The sequence below is a fragment of the Salmo trutta genome, unplaced genomic scaffold, assembly GCF_901001165.1.
Source record: "Salmo trutta unplaced genomic scaffold, fSalTru1.1, whole genome shotgun sequence".
Lineage (NCBI taxonomy): Eukaryota > Metazoa > Chordata > Actinopteri > Salmoniformes > Salmonidae > Salmo > Salmo trutta.
Window position 1 is genome coordinate 5,093 of NW_021822818.1, and position 27,281 is coordinate 32,373.

A 27,281-nucleotide genomic window follows, 5' to 3' on the forward strand; every position below is an offset into this window, starting at 1 on the left:
CACCCCTAGGGGGGGCACTGTCACGCCTGCTCCCGCTCCCTGGTGCTTGAGGGCGCCAGGCTGCCCATCTTTACGCATACCTGTCAACTTTGTTACGTGCATCAGCGCATCATTGTTGGGACGCTACACACAGAAGTTGGCAGATTTGCTGTACAGACTTCAGACGAGTCCCAAGACGCTTGTGGGGGTCGACGAGCAAAACGGAAAACACCATCGTGAGAGTCTCATGGATGGAAACATATGGAAACATAGAGGGTCATTGTTTGTAGGCCAAACCATTCGGAAGCTACAGACAATTATGTGAGAAGACCGGCTTTCGGGATGCCTCATGGTCTGACAAACATCGCTCTAACTCTGTCACCTTTCAACGCATATGCGGATGTGCGACATTGGCGGATATCTCTAGCTTAAACTGACATATTTTTATGGGGATTTGTTAAATGATGCTAATTAGATTTCCACAGGGGGCACGGACATCGACTCTAGGGGGTTTTAACAGGATATTACTACACACTACCATCAGATATACTCACTACCATTAGATACACTAAGGTCACACACAGTACAGGACACAGGGCACAGATATAGTCACACACGCTGTTAGAGCCATACAATGAAAACTGTTTTTTTTAAAAAGTGTTATTACAACCTTAAATACCTGTATGTTTGCAGAGTCCATGAGTGACTTGTTGGTGAAGAACTTTCTGATTGTCTGCAGATGAATAAAATCAATCATATACAAATTCTGTTCAAAGAATATGCTGTATTAACTGTGTGAGAATGTGTGTGTGTGTCAGTAGTACCGCATGTTTCTCCATGCCGCTGTAACATCCGTGAGGCAGTGGGATCTCCTCTCCCTGAGTCATCTGGGATGTCTCCTTCATGGCCTGACAGTACTGCCCCAGCTCTGTCAGCACCTTCACCTGCACACAGTAGAAATACATATATCCTAATGGGCACACACACACATTCACTGTAGATACAGTGGAATCACATGTAACTGAGATATTCATACCAACCTTCAGTATCCTTCCTTTAATGGTGAGGTGTGGGTCTCGGCACACAGTCCCCACAAAATGCAGATAGAGAGCAAGCATAGGCAGGGCCTGTAACAGCAGAACACAGAGGCATTGAAACCAATAGCTAACTTTCTTGAGACGCCTACTAAACTCCCTGGTCAGATGCTTGGTTAATTCAAAATGAAAAAGAAGAATACATTGCCACATCGGACTTTGGCCAAAAAGTAGTGCACTAAATAGGGAATATGGCGACATTTCAGATGCAGTCTGCGTATGTACTGTGAGATGGTGTCCTGAGGTGTAGAGCCAGTGGCAGAGGAAGGCCAGGCTGGACACAGTGGTTCCCAGGTGTCCTCGGTCAGGTTCAGAGAACAGGTCCAGACCAGGAACCAGCTCCTCTCCTACAGTATAGGATGAGTACTGCAGGTCACTCTGAGGGTGGGGCAGGGAGGCCCGCAGGAGACACTGGTGGAAGAGACACACACAGGACATGATTAACTACACAGGTGGTCACCCTGGTCCAGGAGACATACAGGGTGAGCAGACGTTTGTTTCAGCCAAGCACCAATCTAATTCAACTAATCATGGTATTGACCAAGTTTATTAGATGAACAAGATGTGCTAGTACAAACACAACATGTCAGACACAGACAATACCTTGAAAAGCTGGGCAGATAGGAGGCAGCATTTTGTGCGCTGACTGATATTAGAGGTCAAGGCATACCTGTTGGTCAAAACACAATGAGGTCAGTGACATCACTACAATACATTTGTGAAAGTGACTGTATTGATCAACGGATTATTTATTATTTCAGTGAACATACAGTGCATTTGGAAAGTATTCAGACTCGACATTTTCCACATTACAGCCTCATTCGAAAATGGATTAAATTGTTTTTCTCCCCTCATCAATCTACACACAATACCACATTATGACAAAGAAAAAACAGTTTATATATATAAAAAAAAAGAACACTGAAATACCACAAGTACGTATTCAGACCCTTTACTCAGTACTTTGTTGAAGCACATTTAGCAGCGATGACAGTCTTCTTGGGTATGACGCTACAAGCTTGGTACTAGAGGTCGACCGATTATGATTTTTCAACGTCGATACCGATACCGATTATTGGAGGACCAAAAAAGCCGATGCCGATTAATCGGCCAATTTATATTTTTATTTATTTGTAATAATGACAATTACAACAATACTGAATGAACACTTAATTTAACTTAATATAATACATAAACAAAATCAATTTAGCCTCAAATAAATAATGAAACATGTTCAATTTGGTTTAAATAATGCAAAAACAAAGTGTTGAGAAGAAAGTAAAAGTGCAATATGTGCCATGTAAGAAAGCTAACGTTTAAGTGCCTTGCTCAGAACATGAGAACATATGAAAGCTGGTGGTTCCTTTTAACATGAGTCTTCAATATTCCCAGGTAAGAAGTTTTAGGTTATAGTCATTATAGGATTATTTCTCTCTATACCATTTGTATTTCATATACCTTTGACTATTGGATGTTCTTATAGGCACTATAGTATTGCAAGTAACAGTATAGCTTCCGTCCCTCTCCTCGCCCCGAACCAGGGACACATCGACAACAACCACCCTCGAAGCATCGTTACCCATCGCTCCACAAAAGCCGTGGCCCTTGCAGAGCAAGGGGAACAACTACTTCAAGGTCTCAGAGCGAGTGACATCACCGATTGAAACGCTATTAGCACGCACCCCGCTAACTAGCTAGCCATTTCACATCGGTTACACCAGCCTAATCTCGGGAGTTGATAGGCTTGAAGTCATAAACAGCTCAATGCTTGAAGCACAGCGAAGAGCTGCTGGCAAATGCAGGGAAGTGCTGTTTGAATGAATGCTTACGAGCCTGCTGCTGCCTACCAACGCTCGGTCAGACTGCTCTATCAAATATCAAATCATAGACTTAATTATAACATAATAACACACAGAAATACGAGCCTTAGGTCATTAATATGGTCAAATCCGGAAACTATCATTTTGAATAAAAAACGTTTATTCTTTCAGTGAAATACGGAACCGTTCCGTATTTTATCTAACGGGTGGCATCCCTAAGTCTAAATCTTGCTGTTACATTGCACAACCTTCAATGTTATGTCATAATTATGTACAATTCCGGCAAATTATTTACGGTCTTTGTTATGGTCTTCACACTTTTCGCAACGAGCCAGGCGGCCCAAACTGCTGCACATACCCTGACTCTGCTTGCACGGAACGCAAGAGAAGGGACACAATTTCCCTAGTTAAAATAAATGTATATTAGCAGGCAATATTAACTAAATATGCAGGTTTAAAAATATATACTTCTGTATTGATTTTAATAAAGGCATTGATGTTTATGGTTAGGTACACATTGGTGAAACAACAGTGCTTTTTTCGCGAATGCGCTTGTTAAATCACCCGTTTGGCGAAGTAGGCTGTGATTCGATGAGAAATTAACAGGCACCGCATCGATTATATGCAACGCAGGACAAGCTAGATAAACTATATCATCAACCATGTGTAGTTAACTAGCGATTATGTTAAGATTGATTGTTTTTTTATAAGATAAGTTTAATGCTAGCTAGCAACTTACCTTGGTTTCTTGCTGCACTCGCATAACAGGTAGTCAGCCTGCCACACAGTCTCCTCGTGGATTGCAATGTAATCGGCTACAATCGGTATCCAAAAATGCCGATTGCCGATTGTTATGAAAACTTGAAATCGGCCTTAATTAATCGGCCATTCCGATAAATCGGTCGACCTCTACTTGATACACCTGTATTTGGGGAGTTTCTCCCATTACCATTTTTGATACACACAGGAATCTGTTGAGCATGAAAAACCCAGCAACATTGCAGTTCTTGACACAAACCGGTGCACCTGGCACCTACTACCATACACCGTTCCAAGGCTCTTAAATCTTTTGTCTTGCCCATTCACCCTCTGAATGGCACACAGACAGTGCATTCGGAAAGAATTCAGACCCCTTAACTTTGTCCACATTTTGTTATGTTACAGCCTTATTCTAAAATGGATTAAATAGTTTTTTACCCTCATTAATCTACACACAGTACCCCATAATGACAAAGCAAAAACAGGTTTTTAGATTTTTTTGCAAATGTATTAAGAATAAAACACTGAAATATCACATTTACATAAGTATTCAGACCCTTTACTCAGTACTTTGTTGAAGCACCTTAGGCAGCAATTACAGCATCGAGTCTTCTTGGGTATGACACTACAAATCTTGACACACCTGTATTTGGCAAGAATCACCCATTCTTCTCTGCAGATCCTCTCAGGCTCTGTCAGGCTGGATGGGGAGCGTTGCTGCACAGCTATTTTCAGGTCTCTCCAGAGATGTTAGATCGGGTTCAAGTCCGGGCCACTCAAGGACATTGAGACTTGTCCCGAAGCCACTCCTGCGTTGTCTTGGCTGTGTGCTTGGGTCATTGTCCTGTTGGAAGGTGAACCTTCGCCCCAGTCTGAGGTCCTCCACGCTTTGGAGCAGGTTTTCATCAAGGATCTCTCTGTACTTTGCTCTGTTCATCTTTCCCTCAATCCGGACTAGTCACCCAGTCCCTGCCGCTGAAAAACATGCCAACAGCATGATGCTGCCACCACCATGCTTCACCTTAGGGATGGTATTGGCCAGGTGATGTGCGGTGCCTGGTTTCCTCTAGATGTGATGCTTGGCATTCAGGCCAAAGAGTTTAATCTTGGTTTCATCAGGCCAGAGAATCTTGTTTCTCATGGTCTGAGAGTCATGTGCCTTTTACTGAGGAGTGGCTTCCGTCTGGCCTGTTTGGTGGAGTGCTGCAGAGATGGTTGTCCTTCTGGAAGGTTCTCCCATCTCTACAGAGGAACTCTGGAGCTCTGTCAGAGTGATCATCTGGTTCTTGGTCACCTGTGGGACCTTATAAAGACAGATGTGTGCCTTTCCAAATTATATCCAATCAATTGAATTTACCACAGGTCGACTCCAATCAAGTTGTAGAAACATCTCAAGGAGGATCAATTGAAACAGGATGCACCTGAACTCAATTTCGAGTCTCATACTTACACAAATAAGGTATTCATGTTTTTTTATTTTGTGTGTTGATTGATGAGGATTTTTATTCATTTAATCGATTTTAGAATAAGAATGTAATGTAACAAAATGTGGAAAAGGTCAAGGGGTCTGAATAATTTCCGAATGCACTGTATACTGTATGCTTGTGTTAGCTACTAAAGTTGGTACAGACTTTACTCAGAGACTCACTGTGCGATCTTAGCGGTCAGTAAAGCTCCCTGCAGACAGCCCCAGACTCCAGCCTGCTTCAGGGTGGGTTGGTGTTGGAAGGAACTTGTACCCCACGACACCCCGTCCCATGAGTCTAGCACCCCAGAGCTCTGCAGGGCACAGTCCACTGCCTTGCTCCAGTAGGAATGAGCTGCCCTTGGGTTACAAGCAGAATCACACAGAATAAGAAAAAACATTGGTATTCAACAATTTTGTATATAATCATGTAGACATACAAATTAAACACAATACAAATAGTGCTGTACATTATGAGTACGGTCATATCTTACCTTCTGTTTCCATTATAATAGTGCAGGTTTCCAAGGTCATGTAGAGCCTGTACCCTGAGAGAGTCATGGTTGTTGGCCTGAAGGTACTCTAGATTGAAGTACAAAAAAAAAAGTCCAGTGTCCCTCATCTTTCATTAAAAAACACACCCAGAAACAAATATCCAGCACAATCAGAAGGATCAATCACAACCATTTATTTGCAGATACAAGTGGAATATGGGTCTGACGACAGTTACTGGTATTGTGAAGCTAACAGGTAGACTAGTGACCAGCGATAGAGTGGTGAAGAGTAACAGTGTGACTGTAGCTTTAAAAAAAAAAACTATGTTAGTGGTGCAGCAGTCTAAGGCACTGCATCGCAGCTGAGGTGCCACTACAGCCTGGGTTCGATCCCATGACCAGAAGGCTCATAGGGCGCCGCACAATCGTCCTAGCGTCATCCGGGTTAGGGGAGGGTTTGGCCGGGGGGCTTCCTTGGCTCATCGCGCTCTAGCAACTCGTGGCGGGTTGGGCGCCTGCAAGCTGACTTCGGTCGTCAATTGAACAGTGTTTCCTCCGACACATTTGTACGGCTGACTTATGGGTTAAGCGAGCAGTGTGTTAAGAAGCAGCGCGGAGTGGTGGGTCATGTTTCGGAGGACGCATGTGTCGACCTTCGAGCCCGTTGGGGAGTTGCTGCGATGAGACAAGGTCGTAAACTACCAATTGGATATCAGGAAAATGTGTAAAACGTTTTTTTTTTAAAGTGTTATATGGGTCATGTCTCTTACGTATGGAGTTGCTATAGGAGTTGATGACCGTGTGTATCTGGTTGGGGGGCAGAGGGCAGCCGTAGATAGAACTCAGGGTGCTGTAGTCCTCAGTGGTCAGGTCTGGAGGGCCGATGGCCGGGGCAGTGCACACCGTCACGTTAAAGTCCACCCTGCCATGACCCTGAGCCTTGCTACTGTTCTCCTTACAGAATGGAACCTCAAACACTGGCAAAGAGACACAGATGTCAGTTTCATAGGCATAGTATCAAGCATGCAGTGAAATCAGTTAAGACAAAGAATACATTTCCACAAAAATAGTGTAGCATTCACAACTGTATATTGTCTTCATTAGGCTTCGCTAAGATGAGAACATTTCATATAATTTATGCTAATGTCAATAGACTTGTCACGTCCTGGCCAGTATAAGGGTTAATTGTTATTGTAGTTTGGTCAGGACGTGGCAGAGGGTATTTGTTTTATGTGGTTCGGGGTGGTGTGTTAGTTAGGAGGGCGTTTGATTTATTATTTCCGGGTTTTGAGTTATGGTCTATGTTGATGTATTTCTATGTGTAGTCTGGTTTATGTATTTCTATGTTAGGTTGATTGGGTTTGGGACTCTCAATTGGAGGCAGGTGTTTCCTCGTTGCCTCTGATTGAGAGTCCTATATATGGGTAATTGTTTGGTGTAGGTTTTGTGGGAGATTGTTCCTTGTCTAGCATATATGAGCCTGAGAAGACTGTTCGGTGATTGTGAGTTTGTTTTGTTTTGTTGTTTTTGTGTTCATTTTGATTTAATAAATGTTCAAAATGAACAAACACAGTCCTACTGCATTTTGGTCCTCCTTCACCAGCGATAACCGTGACAAGACTGAGTGTACAAAGCATTAGGAACACCTTCCTAATACTGAGTTGCATGCCCTTTAGCCCTCATAACAGCCTCAATTAGTTGGGGCATGGACTCTACAAAGAATCAAAAGCGTTCCACAGGGATGTTGGCCCATGTTGACTCCAATGCTTCCCACAGTTGTGTCAAGTTGGCTGGATGTCCATTGGGTGGTGGACCATTTTTGATACACACAGGAACCTGTTGAGCATGAAAAACCCAGCAACATTGCAGTTCTTGACACAAACCGGTGCACCTGGCACCTACTACCATACACCGTTCCAAGGCTCTTAAATCTTTTGTCTTGCCCATTCACCCTCTGAATGGCACACAGAGAGTGCATTCGGAAAGAATTCAGACCCCTTAACTTTGTCCACATTTTGTTATGTTACAGCCTTATTCTAAAATGGATTAAATTGTTTTTTAACCTCATCAATCTACACACAGTACCTCATAATGACAAAGCAAAAACAGGTTTTTAGATTATTTTGCAAATGTATTAAAAATAAAACACTGAAATATCACATTTACATAAGTATTCAGACCCTTTACTTTATTCAGACCCTAGACAGCAATTACAGCATCGAGTCTTCTTGGGTATGACGCTACAAAGCTTGGCCACCTGTATTTGGCGAGTTTCTCCCATTCCTCTCTGCAGATCCTCTCAAGCTCTGTCAGGTTGGATGGGGAGTGTTGCTGCACAGCTATTTTCAGGTCTCTCCAGAGATGTTCGATCAGGTTCAAGTCCGGGCTCTGGCTGGGCCACTCAAGGACATTCAGAGACTTGTCCCAAAGCCACTCCTGCGTTGTCTTGGCTGTGTGCTCAGGGTCATTGTCCTGTTGGAAGGTGAACCTTCACCCCAGTCAGAGGTCCTGATCCTTCATCAAGGATCTCTCTGTACTTTGCTCCATTCATCTATTCCTCGATCCTGACTGGTCTCCCAGTCCCTGCCACTGAAAACATCCCCACAGCTTGATGCTGCCACCACCATGCTTCACCGTAGGGATGGTGCCAGGTTTCCTCCAGACGTGATGCTTGGCATTCAGGCCAAAGAGTTCAATCTTGGTTTCATCAGACCAGAGAATCTTTTTTCTCATGGACTCAAAGTCTTTAGGGGCCTTTTGGCAAACTCCAAGTGCGCTCTCATGTGCCTTTTCTGAGGAGTGGCTTCCGTCCGGCCATAAAGGCCTGATTGGTGGAGTGCTGCAGAGATGGTTGTCCTTCTGGAAGGTTCTCCCATCCCCACAGAGGAACTCTTGGTCAGTTCTCCCTGACCATGCCCTTCTCCCCTATTCCTCAGTTTGGCCGGGCGGCCAGCTGTTAGGAAGAGTCTTTGTGGTTCCAAACTTCTTCCATTTAAGAATGATGAAGGCCACTGTGATCTTGAGGACCTTCAATGCTGAAGTAATATTCAGCATTGAAGATCTCAACACAATCCTGTCTCGGAGCTCTATGGACAATTCCTTCGACCTCATGGCTTGGTTTTTGCTCTGACATGCACTGTCAACTGTGGGACCTTATTTAGACAGGTGTGTGCCTTTCCAAATCATGTCCAATCAATTGAATTTATCACAGGTGTACTCCAATCAAGTTGTAGAAACATCTCAAGGATGATCAATGGAAACAGGATGCACCTGAGCTAAATTTCTAGTCTTATAGCAAAGGATCTGAATACTTATATAAATAAGGTATTTCTGTTGTTTAATTCTAAAAACCTGTTTTCGCTTCGTCATTGTGGGGTATTGTGTGTAGATTGATGAGGGAAATAAGGTCGTGAGCGCTCTGGAGCAATAAGGCTGTAACAAAACAAAATGTGAAAAAAGGTAAGGTGTCTTAATACTTTCCAAATGCACTGTACACAATCCATGTCTTAATGGTGACTCGTTTCAGGAAACTAGGCTTATGTCGTGCGTCACTTTTTCACAGGAGAGGCATTTTTAGCAGGAATGCCTCCTGGAACATGTGAACGCTGATGTAGCTTAATAACAAACTGGTATATCATCTGTAAATACAAATAAAATGGTTAAGTGACGTGCCTAGATGGTTTAGCAATGGAAAAAGCTATATGAACCTTCCTGCTAGCCATGATTGGCTGAGATAATGGATGGGCTGGACATGCAGAGCGACGAGTTCAGATTGGTCTGCCATGTAGCACGCTTTCTTCTATAACACTCAGTATGTGTAGGTCATTCTTTAAAAAATATATATATCATGAAGATGACCGAGTTTTGAAATCGGTGGAAGCATAATATGATAGCTAAGGAGATGGAGAAAATTCAGGCGTTTGATTGCAAATGCGGAGGGAGTGGAAAAGAGAACACAGAAGGCTGTTGTATAAAACACCTGTCTCCGGATTACATCTTCAAACTAAGGGCAACCATGGCATCTGTGACAGAGAGGGAGAAGCGTTCATCCATGTATCAAATCAAATGTATTTATAAAGCCCTTCTGACATCAGCTGATATCTCAAAGTGCTGTACAGAAATATACTGCTCAAAAAAATAAAGGGAACACTTAAACAACACATCCTAGATCTGAATGAAAGAAATAATCTTATTAAATACTTTTTTCTTTACATAGTTGAATGTGCTGACAACAAAATCACACAAAAATAATCAATGGAAATCCAATCTATCAACCCATGGAGGTCTGGATTTGGAGTCACACTCAAAATGAAAGTGGAAAACCACACTACCAAATTTGATGTAATGTCCTTAAAACACGTCAAAATGAGGCTCAGTAGTGTGTGTGGCCTCCACGTGCCTGTATGACCTCCCTACAACGCCTGGGCATGCTCCTGATGAGGTGGCGGATGGTCTCCTGAGGGATCTCCTCCTAGACCTGGACTAAAGCATCCGCCAACTCCTGGACAGTCTGTGGTGCAACGTGGCGTTGGTGGATGGAGCGAGACATGATGTCCCAGATGTGCTCAATTGGATTCAGGTCTGGAGAACGGGCGGGCCAGTCCATAGCATCAATGCCTTCCTCTTGCAGGAACTGCTGACACACTCCAGCCACATGAGGTCTAGCATTGTCTTGCATTAGGAGGAACCCAGGGCCAACCGCACCAGCATATGGTCTCACAAGGGGTCTGAGGATCTCATCTCGGTACCTAATGGCAGTCAGGCTACCTCTGGCGAGCACATGGAGGGCTGTGCGGCCCCCGAAAGAAATGCCACCCCACACCATGACTGACCCACCGCCAAACCGGTCATGCTGGAGGATGTTGCAGGCAGCAGAACGTTCTCCACGGCGTCTCCAGACTCTGTCACGTCTGTCACGTGCTCAGTGTGAACCTGCTTTCATCTGTGAAGAGCACAGGGAGCCAGTGGCGAATTTGCCAATCTTGGTGTTCTCTGGCAAATGCCAAACATCCTGCACGGTGTTGGGATGTAAGCACAACCCCCACCTGTGGACGTCGGGCCCTCATACCACCCTCATGGAGTCTGTTTCTGACCGTTTGAGCAGACACATGCACATTTGTGGCCTGCTGGAGGTCATTTTGCAGGGCTCTGGCAGTGCTTCTCCTGCTCCTCCTTGCACAAAGGCGGAGGTAGCGGTCCTGCTGCTGGGTTGTTGCCCTCCTACGGCCTCCTCCACGTCTCCTGATGTACTGGCCTGTCTCCTGGTAGCGCCTCCATGCTCTGGACACTACGCTGACAGACACAGCAAACCTTCTTGCCACAGCTCGCATTGATGTGCCATCCTAGATAAGCTGCACTACCTGAGCCACTTGTGTGGGTTGTAGACTCCGTCTCATGCTACCACTAGAGTGAAAGCACCGCCAGCATTCAAAAGTGACCAAAACATCAGCCAGGAAGCATAGGAACTGAGAAGTGGTCTGTGGTCCCCACCTGCAGAACCACTCCTTTATTGGGGGTGTCTTGCTAATTGCCTATAATTTCCACCTGTTGTCTATTCCATTTGCACAACAGCATGTGAAATTTATTGTCAATCAGTGTTGCTTCCTAAGTGGACAGTTTGATTTCACAGAAGTGTGATTGACTTGGAGTTACATTGTGTTGTTTAAGTGTTACCTTTCTTTTTTTGAGCAGTGTATATATATAGTATACGGGTAAGAGAGTCTAGCTAGCAACATTTTCAGATATTATACATTTCTAATTTGGTCACAAAGTCGAATTCATTGCAAGTTAAAGCATACCGTTAGCTAGCTAGCTAACATTAGCTGACTGGCAAGCTAACGTTACGTGTATGATCTGTGTAGTAATATTATTCATATCTCAAATCCATTTGCATTGCTAGATATAGTCTAATGTTAGCTAGCTAGCTAACAATGAACCTAGTTAGATTCATGCAGGGTAGTAACGTTAGGAGTTGGGATTATGTTTTATTGTTTAGCTAGCTAGCTAGCTACATGTCTAAATAAAAGACTCCACTATCCAAGTAACCATTTCACTGTATCGTTTACACCTTCTGTATCCTGTACATGTGACAAATGAACATTATTTGATATAGTGTGTGTTTACCAGAGACAGTAATGTGAAGAACAACATGACCTGCACCAAAGTCAAATTAGGATTTAACAGGATTTAACGAGACAGTGTCCAAGTTGTTAAATTCTCCAGAAGGCCCTGCTTTTATTTCATCACATTCACAACCGTAAGCGATTTTCTGTAATTAGCTCGCCATTAACTTGTAAATAATGCTTGTTGTGAGTTTATTTTTCTGTAATAATGAATAAAATGTGGAACATTTAAGACGTTGTCAGCTATATGATCATTATTTGAACTAATAAGCTAGAAACTAACCAAAACATTGTTTAGAAAGTTGCTTTTAGTTGCCTGGTTTGCTAGATTGACATATACTAAATACATTTTTAAATGGATGGGTTTATTGGCTGCTGATGTCATACAGCCTGTTGCTTTTGTGTTCATAGGTACTTTCTCGACAAGTTTGATGTCGAACAACCATTACAGTTGTCACTGCGACAACTTTAATCAAATCAAATCATATTGGTCACATACACGTCTTTAGCAGATGTTATTGCGGGTGTAGCAAAATGCTTGTGTTTCTAGCTACAAGGGTGCAGTAATATCTAACAAGTAATATCTAACAATACACACAATCTAAAGTAAAGCAATAGAATTAAGAATATAAAAATATATGGATGAGCAATGTCAGAGCAGCATAGACTAAGATACAGTAGAATAGAATACAGTATATACATATGAGATGAGTAATACATAGACTAAAATACAGTAGAATAGAATACAGTATATACATATGAGATGAGTAATGCAAAATATGTAAACATTATTAAAGTGACTATTGTTCCATTTATTAAAGTGGCCAGTGATTTCAAGTATATGTATATAGGGCAGCAGCCTCTAATGTGCTAATGTCTATACAGACATGTCGATAGACATATTATAAACCAGCCTTTAGTCTTGAAATCTTTGGTTGTTTAGTACACTCACTACCATACTCACTGTTTAGCACAAATCCTCACATGTGAATCCTTAAAGAGAAGGGTGGGGCTAAGGTGTACCAAAATATTCAAAGTCCATTTTCTCAAAAGTGGGGTTACAAGTTTATCAACTTTCAAAGCAGAATTACTTTCCCATTTTTCCTCAAATGTAGTGTACTGTATGATATACCATTTTCTAGCTCAGAGTCTTTACTTTATCCAATGTAAAAAACACAATTTCAAATGTTGCTACATAAGATCGAATCGAGACGGTCGGTCACAATTGTCTCAAGGCTTAAAAATCCTTCTTTAACCTGTCTCCTCCCCTTCATCTACACTGATTGAAGTGGATTTAACAAGTGACATCAATAAGGAAACAGACTGACCAGGTGAATCCAGGTGAAAGCTATGTCATGGAAAGAGCAGGTGTCCTTAATGTTTTGAGTCCACTCAGTGTAGATATAGTTGATAAACATTTTTAAGAATTTGAAGTTAGGATAGCCTGAATGTTCATAAGTAAGCCTTGTAGCTTAATTGGCCAAGGAGCAGGACCATTTTGAATAGCTACCTCTGTATTCCTATGGTTCTCATTCAAACCTATGTTAATTCATGGAAATGTAATATGGTTATAGTTGAAGAAGTATACACATTAGGGGTCTTCACGGGTCCACACGAACCCGAGAGAGGCGCGTGTTTTTCACGAGTGGGGCGTGTAGCTTTTTGTTTTTGTCGGCCAATCACAAGCCATCAAAGCGGCACTAGCCTCTGGCTCTGTGTCTGTTGTGGCAATCAACTTAGGAGATCAATGGAAGATGCAATTAAAATGACGGAATTAAAAGTTAAATGAGAAGGATATGTTTCAACGACCAAGGGCCAAGAGGTAGGCTGTTCCTTAATACATTGATTAGAGCTGCTGTTGTTATTGTGCAGGACGGGGGAAAGCGCAGCCTATGTAGATTTGATTAGCCAACCAAGCTACCTAGCTAGCTTAACTGTCTTCTCTTCTCGGTTTGATGCAGTCAAAACAGGTACTATGTAATCAGATTGGATGATAAAAAACATAGCTTTGGCAGCTAAAAGTTAGTAACTAATGCGAGTCGGCTTGGTTGCTGCTGTCTCTTTCTTTCTCCTCCTCCCGCCACTCGGCAACAGACAGGGGTTATCTCATTTAGGAAAAAGACAGTCCTCCGTCCTCTCTCTTGTGACCCGGAAACCCGGATAAGTGGTTGAGTGGTCGAGGAGTGTGTCAATTCGCTAGTAGGCAAACGGAAGAGTGTCCTCCCCTCCTCGATAGCCACCTTTCATCGAGGATATTCATGTGTATCCTACAGCGAAATATTTTCTAAATCTGCAACACCCCTTTTGAATCAGATTTTGTTTTGATAAAGGAAAAAAATATGCACACGTTTAAAAACAATACGCTATGTATCTATAAAATGTCTAACATTTCTAACTTAATTTGTTTTGATCCACCCCTGTAAACTTAATTTGCCTAATGATGCGCAAGTGGAGAAGGACCGTCTCATTTCAATCCACGTTCACTCGCTGACTCTCCTCGATTAACTTTGACCTTTTTTAAAAGGAGGCGAGAAGGACGCAGGAGATGAGCAAATGTGATTGATTAAAGGCCAGAGTCACAAACACACAGCAAAGTGAGATAGAAAGGATGTACTCACAGGGCTGTGTGTGTGCCAGCAGCAGTAGTAGCAGTGTGCGGCTGTGTTGGAAGTTCTGCAGAGTGTGATGGCCCTTCTCCAGGGCCTCCCTGAAACAACACAGTGTATCCTCCACATCCAGAGGAACACACACCACACACATGGCCCGGCGCACCTCTACAACAGACCAAAATACACACACACACACACCGCAATATGACTTCGGCGACACATCAATATACCCACAGACCAGAATGACTGATGATTTATTTAAAAAAATGAATGGTTGAATGTAGGGCTCGACATTAACGCTTGCCCTCTTGTCCAGGAGAAGTAAAAAAAAATAAAAAATTGTTGGCCAAGAAGAATATAGAAAAAAAATCTCAAAATCAAACAATTACACTGAAAATAATTGAAAGGCAAACATTGGAATAATATTCTATTTTATCTATTTTTCATGTACATACTGTAAGTAAAAAAGCCTACATCTCAAAGTGTAGGTGATATACAATACATATTTTGGCTACAGCCAAACCGATGCTGACATCCAGAAAATGTAGCCAAACTTTAACGAGACTCTTAATGACATAAATATAGCCCGGAGAGTGAAGGACCATGACATTTGTGCACCGTTCATCACCCACCTTGAATCTGAATAAGGCTGTAATTTAACAAAATGTGGAAAAAGTCAATCGGTCTGAATACTTTCCAAAGGCACTGTAAGTAACCCATGCTAGATGCTACTTAGATCTCACCTCTTTCTTAATTTCTATTGGATATTTTCATCTCTGTTACATGAAACTGCTCAAACTTTTGAGAAAGGCGTTTTCCGCTAATTGCATTTTGGAACATTCCTACGTAGCCTACAGCCATTTGCGCATTGTTGAGCTTAAAATATGAAGAAATAAATGATCATGTTGGATCTATTGCATCAGCCTCATTGCTTTCCTTTCAACAAACCCACTACTTTCCTTTCAACAAACCCACTACTTTCCTTTCCACACGGCCACTACTTTCCTTTCCACACGCCCACTACTTTCCTTTCCACACGCCCACTACTTTCCTTTCCACACGCCCACTACTTTCCTTTCCACACGCCCACTACTTTCCTTTCCACACGCCCACTACTTTCCTTTCCACACGCCCACTACTTTCCTTTCCACACGCCCACTACTTTCCTTTCCACACGGCCACTACTTTCCTTTCCACACGCCCACTACTTTCCTTTCCACACGCCCACTACTTTCCTTTCGACACGCCCACTACTTTCCTTTCGACACGCCCACTACTTTCCTTTCGACACGCCCACTACTTTCCTTTCGACACGCCCACCACTTTCCTTTCAACAAACCCACTACTTTCCTTTCAACAAACCTACTACTTTCCTTTCAACACGCCCACTACTTTCCTTTCAACACGCCCACTACTTTCCTTTCAACACGCCCACTACTTTCCTTTCAACACGCCCACTACTTTCCTTTCAACACGCCCACTACTTTCCTTTCAACACGCCCACTACGCCCACTACTTTCCTTTCAACACGCCCACTACGCCCACTACTTTCCTTTTAACACACCCACTACTTTCCTTTCAACACAATGACGTAGAAATGGTGTTAAAAACTATTTACATTTTTGGAGGGACAAGTGACTTGAACTTTTCGACAAGTAAAAAAAATCGGGTCCTACTTGTCCAAAGGACAAGTTGCTAAAAAAGTTAATGTCAAGCCCTGGAATAAATAGCATAATAAGGTTGGCCTATATCAATAAAAGTGCTAGGCTTATTGACTTATAGCAATAAAATATGATTAATTGATTGACTGATTGATTTCCAGCTGCTACTGGATTCCCGTACCAGAGAGTTCGAGGAGCTCGGCGTTTGGGTTGGTGGGAGTGTTGCACCCTCGTCTGGGGGCAGGCACAGCAGGGGGAGTCCAGCAATTCAGCAGCTGTCTCCCTGCATAGTTCTTATTGGTGATCTGACACGCAGGGGTAGAGACTGTTCAACACACACACTGTACACCCACTCTTCACACACAAACAGCATCCTAACACACAGCAGTAGTCTCAATTCTGTCCCTACAGTATTCATTATAAACCATACCCCATAGAAGCAGAGTTATCCTCTAGTCCACACTAAGTCTTAGGAATGGATTAGTGTCCTGACATTGAGATCAAGTATGACACCCTGTTCATTGGGTGGTAAAAGCTTGTGTCTATTCCCTCTAACCTTCTCTCCAGTGAGGTTCTGCGTTTTGACAAAGTGTGGCTGAGGGACCGGAGGTCCTCCGAAGTAGCTGATCCTCTCTAGCAGTCTCCTCTGAGCGTGGACCAGGATAGGAGTGATCATGTGGGTGTAGCGCTCTCTGGGATGCACAACATATAGGACAGAGACAGTACTGGCAGGCAGGCAGGCACGCACACCTCCCTGTGACAGGATGGAAACTACCTATCATGTGTGTGAGTTGAAGAGCAGGGTCAACTATGTGTGTGTATGGAGAGCAAGAGAGAGAGCAAGAGAGAGAGAGATTGTGTGTGTGTTTGGAGAGCAAGAGAGAGAGCAAGAGAGAGAGCGAGAAAGAGAGAGAACGAGAGAGCGAGCAAGAGAGCCAGAGAGCAAGAGAGAGTGTGAGAAAGAGAGAGTGTGAGAAAGAGAGAGAGCAAGAGAGAGAGAGTGTGTGTGTGTGTGTGTGTGAGGGATGTTACCTACCGTGTGTGTGAGTTGAAGAGCAGGGCGAGGTGAGCCAGAGTCTCCCAGCGAGCCTCGCGGTAGAGCAGCTCAAGGGTGTGAAGGGTGAGGCTCCTAATCCATCTCAGGTCCACCAGGGTACCGTCATCCAGAGGGGCGGAGAAGTGCATGCTGGCCTCCATCTCCTCATCCTCCAATTCAAACACCTGCCAGAGCTAAGGACGGATGGAGGGAAACAGACACACAAAAGTACAATTATTCCCATGGTATAATAGTGGTGTCAACTATTTCATTATATTTTTGACTCAATTTAAAGATATTGTATAAAACATGAAGGGTGTTTCAATGTACTGTACATACGTACATATAGTGGGGCCTGAAATTATTGACCCTCTTGATGAGACAAAATGACTGAATAAAATAAATCATTCAAATACTGAGCTATATTTTATGGAGAAAAAAATGGGGACATTATATTATTTCATACTAATACAATTGCTCAAAGAAGATAGATATTTTTTTTCTCTCAAAGAGGTAGAGGTCAAAATGATCAATTTCAATAATTTTGACCCCTATGTTTTTGAAAAATCTATATTTACTGAACACAAATTATGAATGCAACACGTAAAGTGTTGGTGTCACGTCCTGACCAGTAAAGGGCTTATTTGTTATTGTAGTTTGGTCAGGACGTGGCAGGGGGTATTTGTTTAGAGTGTTTAGGGGTTTGTTATATTATGTGTTTATGTAGAAGGGGTATTTGTTTAGAGTGTTTCAGGGTTTTTTGGGCTATGTGTTTATGTAGAAGGGTGTTGGTTTAGAGTGTACCGACCGGGGTTTTAGGTTTAGGTTCTAGGTTAGTGTATTCTATGTTAGTTCTAGGTTGTTTACGTCTATGTTCAGTTTATTGATTTGACCTTCAATTGGAGGCAGCTGTTTCTAGTTGCCTCTGATTGAAGGTCCTATGTATAGGGGTTGTTTTGTATGGGGTATTGTGAGTAGTTGTAGTTGCATAGCTTTGTGTTTAGCCTGCATCCTGTTCGTTCGTACATTTTCTTGTTTTCGTGTTCAATAAAAGTGAATTATGAGCACTTAACCCGCTGCGCCTTGGTCCAATAACTACGAAAGAAGTGACAGAACTACCCACCACAAACGGACCAAGCAGCGGAGGAAGGAGCAGCAGCGGAGCTTCGTGGAATCATGGACATGGGAGGAAATTCTGGACGGGGCTGGACCATGGCACCAGGCTGGGGAATACCGTCGCCCACCGGAGGAGATAGAGGCAGCGAAGGCGGAGCGGCGCCGGTATGAGGCTTTGTACGCGCCAATGGAGAAGCACGAGAGGCACCCCCAATAAAAAAAAATTGGGGGGCACACGGGGAGTTTGGCTGGGCCAAGGGTGAGCCCTAAGCCAACTCCCCGTGCTTATTATGGGAAGCATTTGGAGTGGAGAGCGCCGGAGTATGAGGTAGTGCGCACGATCTCGCCCATGCGCACGCACAGTCCGGTGCGAGCGATCCCAGCCCCTCGCAAGTGTTTCTAGTTGCCTCTGATTGAAGGTCCTATGTATAGGGGTAGTTTTGTATGGGGTATTGTGAGTAGTTGTAGTTGCATAGCTTTGTGTTTAGCCTGCATCCTGTTCATTCGTACGTTTTCGTGTTCAATAAAAGTGAATTATGAGCACTCAACCCGCTGCGCCTTGGTCCAATAACTACGAAAGATGTGACAGTTGGTCCCATGTTTCATGAGCTGAAATAAAATATTCCAGACATTTTCCATTTCTGCACAAATTTGTATACATCCCTGTTAGTGAGCATTTCTCCTTTGTCAAGATAATCCATCCATATTTGTATATATTATGGATCCCCATTAGCTACTCTTCCTGGGGTCCGGTAAAATTAAGGCAGTTATACAGAATTCACAACACACTAAGTGTGTGCCCTCAGGCCCAAACTCCACTACCACATATCTACAACACAAAATCCATGTGTACGTGTGTGTATAGTGTGTATGATATCATGTGTGTGTATGTACACTACCGTTCAAAAGTTTGGGATCACTTAGAAATGTCCTTGTTTTTGACCACAGAGTTTTCAGCTGTGGTAACATAATTGCAAAAGTGTTTGCTAATGATAAATTAGCCTTTTAAAATGATTAGCTAACACAACGTGCCATTGGAACACAGGCGTGATGGTTGCTGATAATGGGCCTCTGTACGCCTATGTAGATATTCCATTAAAAATCAGCAGTTTCCAGCTACAATATTAATTTACAACATTAGCAATGTCTACACTGTATTTCTGATCAATTTGATGTTATTTTAATGGACAAAAAATATGCTTTTCTTTCAAAAACAAGGGAATGTCTAAGTGGCCCCAAACTTTTGAACGGTAGTTTACGTTTTTCCAGCAGCAGACTATGATCGATAATGTCAAAAGCGGCACTGAAGTCTAACAAAACAGCCCCCACAATCTTTTATCATCAATTTCTCTCAGTCATTTGTGTAAGTGCTGTGCTCGTTAAATGTCCTTACCTATAAGCATGCTGAAAGTCTGTCAATTTGTTTACTGTGAAATAGCAATGTATCTGGTCAGACACAATTTTTTCCAAAACTTTACTAAGGCTGATTGGTCAGCTATTTGAGCCAGTAAAGGGGGCTTAACTATTCTTAGGTAGAGGAATGACTTTTGCTTCCCTCCAGGCCTGATGGCACACACTTTCTAGTAGACTTACATTGAAGATATAGCAAATAGGAGTGACAACGTCGTCTGCTATTATCCTCAGTAATTTTCCATCCAAGTTGTCAGACCCTGGTGGCTTGTCATTGTTGATAGACAATTTTTTCACCTCCTCCACAAGCGGAATTCAAAATTACAATTCTTGTCAATAATAATTTGGTCAGATATACTGTCGTGTTAGCATTTGCTGCTGTCATGTCCTGCCTAAGTTTGCTAATCTTGCCAATGAAAAAATTAAAGTAGTTGGCAATATCAGTGGGTTTTGTAACGAATGAGCCATCTGATTCAATGAATTATGGAGCTGAAAATGTAATTAAAGGTGCTCCAAAGCTTTTTACTATCTTTATGTCATTTATGTGTGTTTCATAGTATAGTTTCTTCTTCTTTTTATTCAGTTTAGTCACATTATCTTTCAATATGCAGTATGTTTGCCAATCGGTTGTATAGCCAGACTTACTTGCCATTCCTTTTGCCTCATCCCTCTCAACCATACAATTTTTCAATTCCTCATCAATCCATGGGGATTTAACAGTTTTTACAGTCATTTTCTTAATGGGTGCATGCTTATTAGTAACTGGAATAAGCAATTTCATAAATGTGTCAAGTGCAACGTCTGTTTGCTTCTCATTGCACACCATGGACCAACAAATATTCTTTACATCAAGAACATAGGAATCACTACAAAACTTCTTGTATAACCTCTTATACAATATATTAGGCCCAACCTTTGGAACTTTGGTTTTCCTAGATATGGCTATTATATTGTGATCACTACATCCGATGGATCTGGATACTGCTTTCAAGCACACATTTAGTAAAGATGTGATCAATACATGTTGATTTCATTCCTGTGCTGTTTGTAACTACCCTGGTAGGTTGAATGATAACCTGAACCAGGTTGCAGAGGCACTGGTTACAGTTTGAAGTTTTTTCTTCAGTGGGCAACATGATGAAAGCTAGTAAATATTTAAATCACCCAGAAAATATACCTCTCTGTTGATATCACATACATTATCAAGCATTTCACACATATTATCCAGATACTGACTTACCACTTGGTGGTCTATAGCAGCTTCCCACAAGAATGGGCTTTAGGTGAGGCAGATGAACCTGTAGCCACATTACTTCCAACAGTATTTAACATGAGATCCTCTCTAATCTTTACAGGAATGTGGTTCTGAATATAAACAGCAACACCTTCACCATTGACATTTCTGTCTTATCTGTAAATGTTATAACATTGTATTACTACCACTGTATCATCAAAGGTATTGTCTAAGTGAGTTTCAGATATAGTCAGAATATGAATGTCATCTGTTACTAGCAAGTTATTCATTTCATGAACCTTGTTAACTATTTTGAGCAGTTTTCTGGAATGCTTGCTTGTTTTCATTGCTTTACTGGGAAGTTTAGCAGAAGTAGATATTCTCCTGTTATTTATGTTAGTGCAGGGTGAGCTGCACACAGTGGACTAAATCTGGTTCATAGACACATAATTGCTGCATAAAATAGCTGTAGGATCAGCAGAGGCATTGAGGGCAGTTAGGTGGACATACATTTGGTTACTTACATTGTGTCTACCAACGCCCCTGGTATAATATACATTTGCTAAAGCATTATGATAACTCAGCGACACAATGGTAGGGATTAAATGAGCTTGACATGGGTCGTTGATAAGTCATTGTCTCAACGCAGCCTTATAATGCTGTGAAAGGATCCAGGAACCCAAATGATTTGGGTGGATCCCAACCTCATGTTTTGCTTCCAAAATTGTCAACAAAAGTTACCCCCATTGAGCTGCAATAATCACGAAGCCATATCAAGAAGCTGATTAAACAGCATGATCATTACACAGGTGCATCTGTGCTGGGGAAAATAAAAGGACACACTAAAATGTGCAGTTTTGTCACACATCACAATGCCTGCCACAGATGTCTCAAGCTTTGAGGGAGCGTGCAATTGGCATGCTGACTGCAGGAATTTCCACCAGAGCTGTTGTCAGAAAATGTTACGTTAATTTCTCTACCAATGTCGTTTTAGAGAATTTGGCAGTACGTCCAACCGGCCTCACAACCGCACACCACGTACGTGTATTGCGTCGTGTGGGTGAGCTGTTTGCTGAGTGCCCCATGGAGACAGTGGGGTTATGGTATAAGCAGGCATAAACTACAGACAACGAACACAATTGCATTTTATCGAAGGCAATTTGAATGCACAGAGATACCATGACGAGATCCTGAAGCCCATTGTCGCGCCATTCATCCGCCACCATTACTTCATGTTTCAGCATGATAATGCACAGCCCCATGTTGCAAGGATCTGTACACAATTCCTGGAAGCTGAAAATGTCACAGTTCTTCCATGGCCTGCATACTCACCAGACATGTCACCCATTGAGCATGTTTGTGACGTTCTGGATAAACATGTATGACAGCATGTTCTAGTTCCCAATACCCAGTAACTTCGCACAGCCTTTGAAGAGGAGTGGGACAACATTCCACAGGCCACAATCAACAGCCTGATCAACTCTATGAGAAGGAGATGTGTCGCACTGAATGAGACAAATGGTTGTCACACCAGATACTGACTGGTTTTCTGATCCACGTCCCTACCTTTTTAAGGTATCTGTGACCAACAGATGAATATCTGTATTCCCAGTTATGTGAAATCCATAGATTAGGGCCTAACTAATGTATTTAAATAGACTGATTTCCTTATATATAACTGTAAATCAGTAAAATCCTTTAAATTGTTGTATGTGCGATTATATTTTTGTTCAGTATATATTACCTTTTAAACAAAAGTTATATCTCTGAGCAATAGCATTAAATAATATAATGTCCCTTTTTTTTGCATACAATAAACACTGAGTATACCAAACATTAGGAACACCTTCCTAATATTGACTGACATCAATAAGTGATCATCGCTTTCACCTGGATTCACCTGCTCAGTCTATGTCATGGAACCAGCAGGTGTTGTAAATATGTTTTGTATTCAGTGTAGCTCAGTATTTGAATTATTTATTATATACAGTCATTTTTGCTTTTCTTTATCAAGGGTGTCAATAATTTCAGACCCCACTGTACATTAGTTTATTCATTACTTTGATGTTGCTTTAGCAATATCAACTGCTTGGTGAAGTTGTGTAGACAAATTAGTATATTTATGAGTTGAGCAATAATCGAGCTCAAAAGCATGGGACTGTAAGAGTAAAGTGATAAAGTCAGACCTGCATCTTCTCCATCATGTTCATGATGAGGTCTGTAGCCAGCTCAAACAAAGGGGTGAGGACAGTGTTGAGCTGGTCCAATGTTAAAGGGATGGTGGGCTCCATGGATGCACCCCTGTCTACTAGTAGAGTGATGGTACAGCCCTGGTCCCATAGTGTCCGACACACACACTGCAACGTTGTCCAGTGGCCCCCACGATGGGCAAGTACCTGTTTACACACACACACACACACATACCCTTCATAAATACCATACATAAACATACCAATATACAGGTCATTGCCAAACACATTACACTCTCAACATAAATACAGATATTGTTTGTACTGACGTTACGGTTTACATTTTGGAGTGTGTGTGGGCGCATGTATGCATACATACAGTGCATGCATATTTCATTTTTGTTGCCTGTTTGTATGTGTTTGTGTGTATATGCATCCGTGTCTGTTTGTGTGTGTATATCAGGTACCATGGCTCTGCGGAGGTGCAGGGCAGCCTTGTTGAGTGACTCTAGCAGCTGAGTGGCGGTGCGTCTGGTCGGGGAGGTGGTCATCACTGAGGGCTCACTATAGTCCGAGTCCACAGCCGGCTGGATACGGGGAGAGTCCTGCTCACTGCTCTCTGTCGTGTTGAAGTCCTCTCCACTGGTGGTGGTGGCAGCTGAAGGGTGGAGAGAGAGAAAGAGTAAAAGATAGGAAGAATGTTCTTGTCCTCTGATGTCTGCCCCCTCTGGTGATGGGTCAAAAAAAAGAGAGATAGGGAGAGAGAGAGTGAGAGAGATATAGACAGCAAAAGAGAAAAAAAGAGAGACAGGGAGAGAAAGAGTGTTGAGGATAGTTAGCTAGTTTAGTTAGTTATTTCCTTACCCTGTCCGCTCTCCTTGGCCTTGTGGAGGTTGGCTCTGAGGCAGGGCTGGGGCGTGGCTTTGGGGGTCGGGGGAATCAGGTCAGGGACTCCGATGTGCTGATGCATGTTCCTCCACCTCACCAGAGTACCAGAGTGGGCCAGGGAGAACAACAACGGAGGCAGCTGGCTGTAGCTACAAGAACAAAAATGTCATCATGGTCTATTGTCTTTGTTCTAAAATGTAAAATGTACACAAAAATATTGTTCATATATGTACAATCAATAAAACACAGAAATGTAGCTAACTATTCTCCTATGCTCGCTTGAAAGTGAGCTGGCACCAGATACGTTATAGGGCTAGCTCAGCTCACTTTTAGCTACACTCTTAGAGAATCGTGCTGGAAAGGACAGTGACTGTGAAAAGAAAACATCTGAGCCAGCACAGTACAATCTGGAGGGAATGATAGCGTGACAAGGGTACAGTATGTATATGTGGGAAACAGTGATCTGTATGCGTGTGTGTATATGTGTATGTATGCATGCGTGTGTTTGTGTCTATATTTACCTGTGTTGTAGGGCCCCAAGGCCCTGGTGGTTCTCCAGGCTCCTTCTCAGTAGTCCCAGGTGAGCCCTGGCGATGCTAAGGTTGAGGTGACACCTCCACAGCCACTCCTCAGAACACACCTGTCTCAGACGCCTCCGACGCTGGTGACGGCGCACCAGGGGGGCTAGCTGGTTCAGCATGGTGTCCACCGCCTTACACTCCCTGACACACAGATGTGAGTGGAGCATACACGCAGGTAAGGACACACATGTACACTTGCATAAGCCCACATCCGCACACACTCATGCAATTGGGGTAAAAGTTGAACAGTAATTGGTCATAAGCACAAAGAGAGTAGCACAAAGAGAGTTTTACAAATGCTGTAAAAGTACTGTACCCACCTCTCTGTGTTCTGTGCTTTCAGAGCAGTCAGTTGTTTCTTCTGGAGAAACTCTTTCCTCTTCTTGTCACTCCAGAATGTACTAGCTTTATTCTTCTAAAGGGGACAACAAATGGCTGTCAGACTTATTTAATTATACTTCTGCAATAGCTTCATGGGAGGGACAGAAAAGAAAAGGGAAGGGAAAGATTTTAGCTGAGCTCACCTTGTACTCCATGATGGAGGAGGAGAACTTCTTCAGTTCTTTCCCTGAGGTTGATCTGTCCCCTGGGCCCTTCTTAGGCCCTGTCAGTCCCTCATCCCTCCTGTCACACACACACCACATCACATACAGTTAGTTGGGTTCTGAGTCTGACCCCGCCAGTGTTTGTCCTGGTCTGTCACTTGGTATATATGACTCAGAGCCCTAAAACAACAACAACAACATACTGTACCGGCACTGTCTCAAGGACACAACAGGCCTTTTCATAAGCTACATCATTCTTTAACCTCTTAAATGTCATCTACGTAATCCCCAAAAGTAATTATTTATCATGAGAGGACCATAAAGTGGGGACTGAGAAGAGACACACACAAAGGTACAGACACACTCAAACACACACAAGCGCTAGCACACGCACTCTACACACACCTACAATGTAATATTGTTGTATGGTGGTACTATACATTTTGTATTGTAGATATCTAGTTGCTTAATAATGTTATATGATGTACTGTTTTAACATTTGTACTGTTTTATCTTTTGTTTTACAGTACCAGTCAAAAGTTGGACACACCTACTCATTCAACGGTTTTTCTTAATTTTTACTATTTTTTACATTGTAGAATAATAGTGAAGACATAACACATATGGAATCGTGTAGTAACCAAAAAAGTGTTAAACAAATCAAAATATGTTCTATATTTGAGATTCTCCAAAGTAGCCACCCTTTGCCTTGATGACAGCTTTGCACTCTTGGCATGACAAGGTAGGGGTGGTATACAGAAGAAGTCCATATTATGGCAAGAACAGCTCAAATAAGCAAAGAGAAACAACAGTCCATCATTACTTTAAGACATGAAGGTTAGTCAATCCGGAAAATTTGAAGAACTTTGAAAGTTTCTTCAAGTGCAGTCACAAAAATCTAACAAGTCGGTAGAAAATAGTAAAAATAAAGAAAAACCCTGCAATGAGTAGGTGTGTCAAAAACTTTTGACTGGTACTGTATATGTAATGTAAATGCCTTGTGTTTGGACCACAGGAAGAGAAGCTGCTGCCTTTCCAGCAGCTAATGGGGATCCTTAATAAATACAAATACAAATAAATAATAACTAGTAATGCTGCATACTCCAAGAAAGGTTAAAATCTCACCTTTCTGGTAAAAATAGTTACACATTGCTGAGGTGTAGTCACTTTTGAGCTCAAGTACATAGCAGAAATACAATGAAAATATTAAATGTTTAATATGATGTATTTCCTATTCAACAAAACTATATGAATAAGGTTTGAAATTACTTATATTTATTCTAAATATAGTATAATCAATTTATAAAATTACTAACTATAAGATTTCACCTTCCTTATAACTGTAAAATACATATTTGTATATTTACATGCTGACCAGACCGGACACGTCCCGTGTGCGAGCGTTGCAAAATATATTTACGCATACATGTTATTGAATCATTGCACCCACACTGCTCATATGCGTGGCCAGCAACTAAAAAATAACTTGGTTCTATTTCAAATCAAATCAAATTGTATTTGTCACATACGCATGGTTAGCAGATGTTAATGCGAGTGTAGCGAAATGCTTGTGCTTCTAGTTCCGACCATGCAGAAATATCTAACAAGTAATCTAACCTAACAATTTCACAACAACTACCTTATACATACAAGTGTAAAGGAATGAGTAAGAATATGTACATAAAAATATATGAATGAGTGATGGCCGAACGGCATAGGCAAGATGCAGTGGATGGTATAGAGTACAGAATATACATATGAGATGAGTAATGTGGGGTATGTAAACATTATATAAAGTGGCATTGTTTAAAGTGGCTAGTGATACATTACATCAGGATGGCAAGATGCAGTAGATGGTATAGAGTACAGTATAAACATATGAGATGAGCAATACAGGGTATGTAAACATTATGTAAAGTGCCATTGTTTAAAGTGGCTAGTGATACATTTATTACATCCAATTTTTCCATTATTAAAGTGGCTAGAGTTGAGTTAGTATGTTGGCAGCAGCCACTCAGTGTTAGTGATGGCTGTTTAACAGTCTGATGGCCTTGAGATAGAAGCTGTTTTTCAGTCTCTCGGTCCCCGCTTTGATGCACCTGTACTGACCTTGCCTTCTGGATGATAGCGGGGTGTACAGGCAGTGACTCGGGTGGTTGTTGTCCTTGATGATCTTTTTGGCCATCCTGTGACATCGGGTGGTATAGGTGTCCTGGAGGGCAGGTAGTTTGCCCCCGGTGATGCGTTGTGCAGACCTCACTACCCTCTGGAGAGAGAGC

At 42.3% G+C, this 27,281-nt stretch overlaps 1 protein-coding gene across 1 annotated transcript in view; it reads right to left on the bottom strand.

Annotated features, from left to right (window-relative positions):
• Positions 1-538: 538 nt before the first annotated feature.
• The window catches only part of LOC115185011 (cilia- and flagella-associated protein 54-like), a 42,159-nt gene continuing 15,416 nt past the window's right edge, over positions 539-27,281 (bottom strand). The window contains exons 5-23 of the mRNA XM_029745613.1: positions 24,982-25,081; positions 24,778-24,872; positions 24,398-24,598; positions 23,853-24,025; positions 23,456-23,646; positions 22,986-23,195; positions 17,040-17,233; positions 16,560-16,695; positions 16,185-16,308; positions 14,352-14,507; positions 6,382-6,588; positions 5,612-5,699; positions 5,301-5,477; positions 1,677-1,743; positions 1,299-1,484; positions 1,020-1,106; positions 804-923; positions 650-712; positions 539-547 (exon numbers count right to left, since the gene is read on the bottom strand). Of these exons, the coding sequence (XP_029601473.1) occupies positions 539-547; positions 650-712; positions 804-923; positions 1,020-1,106; positions 1,299-1,484; positions 1,677-1,743; positions 5,301-5,477; positions 5,612-5,699; positions 6,382-6,588; positions 14,352-14,507; positions 16,185-16,308; positions 16,560-16,695; positions 17,040-17,233; positions 22,986-23,195; positions 23,456-23,646; positions 23,853-24,025; positions 24,398-24,598; positions 24,778-24,872; positions 24,982-25,081 (2,584 nt within the window). The remainder of the gene's footprint in view (positions 548-649; positions 713-803; positions 924-1,019; positions 1,107-1,298; positions 1,485-1,676; positions 1,744-5,300; positions 5,478-5,611; positions 5,700-6,381; positions 6,589-14,351; positions 14,508-16,184; positions 16,309-16,559; positions 16,696-17,039; positions 17,234-22,985; positions 23,196-23,455; positions 23,647-23,852; positions 24,026-24,397; positions 24,599-24,777; positions 24,873-24,981; positions 25,082-27,281) is intronic.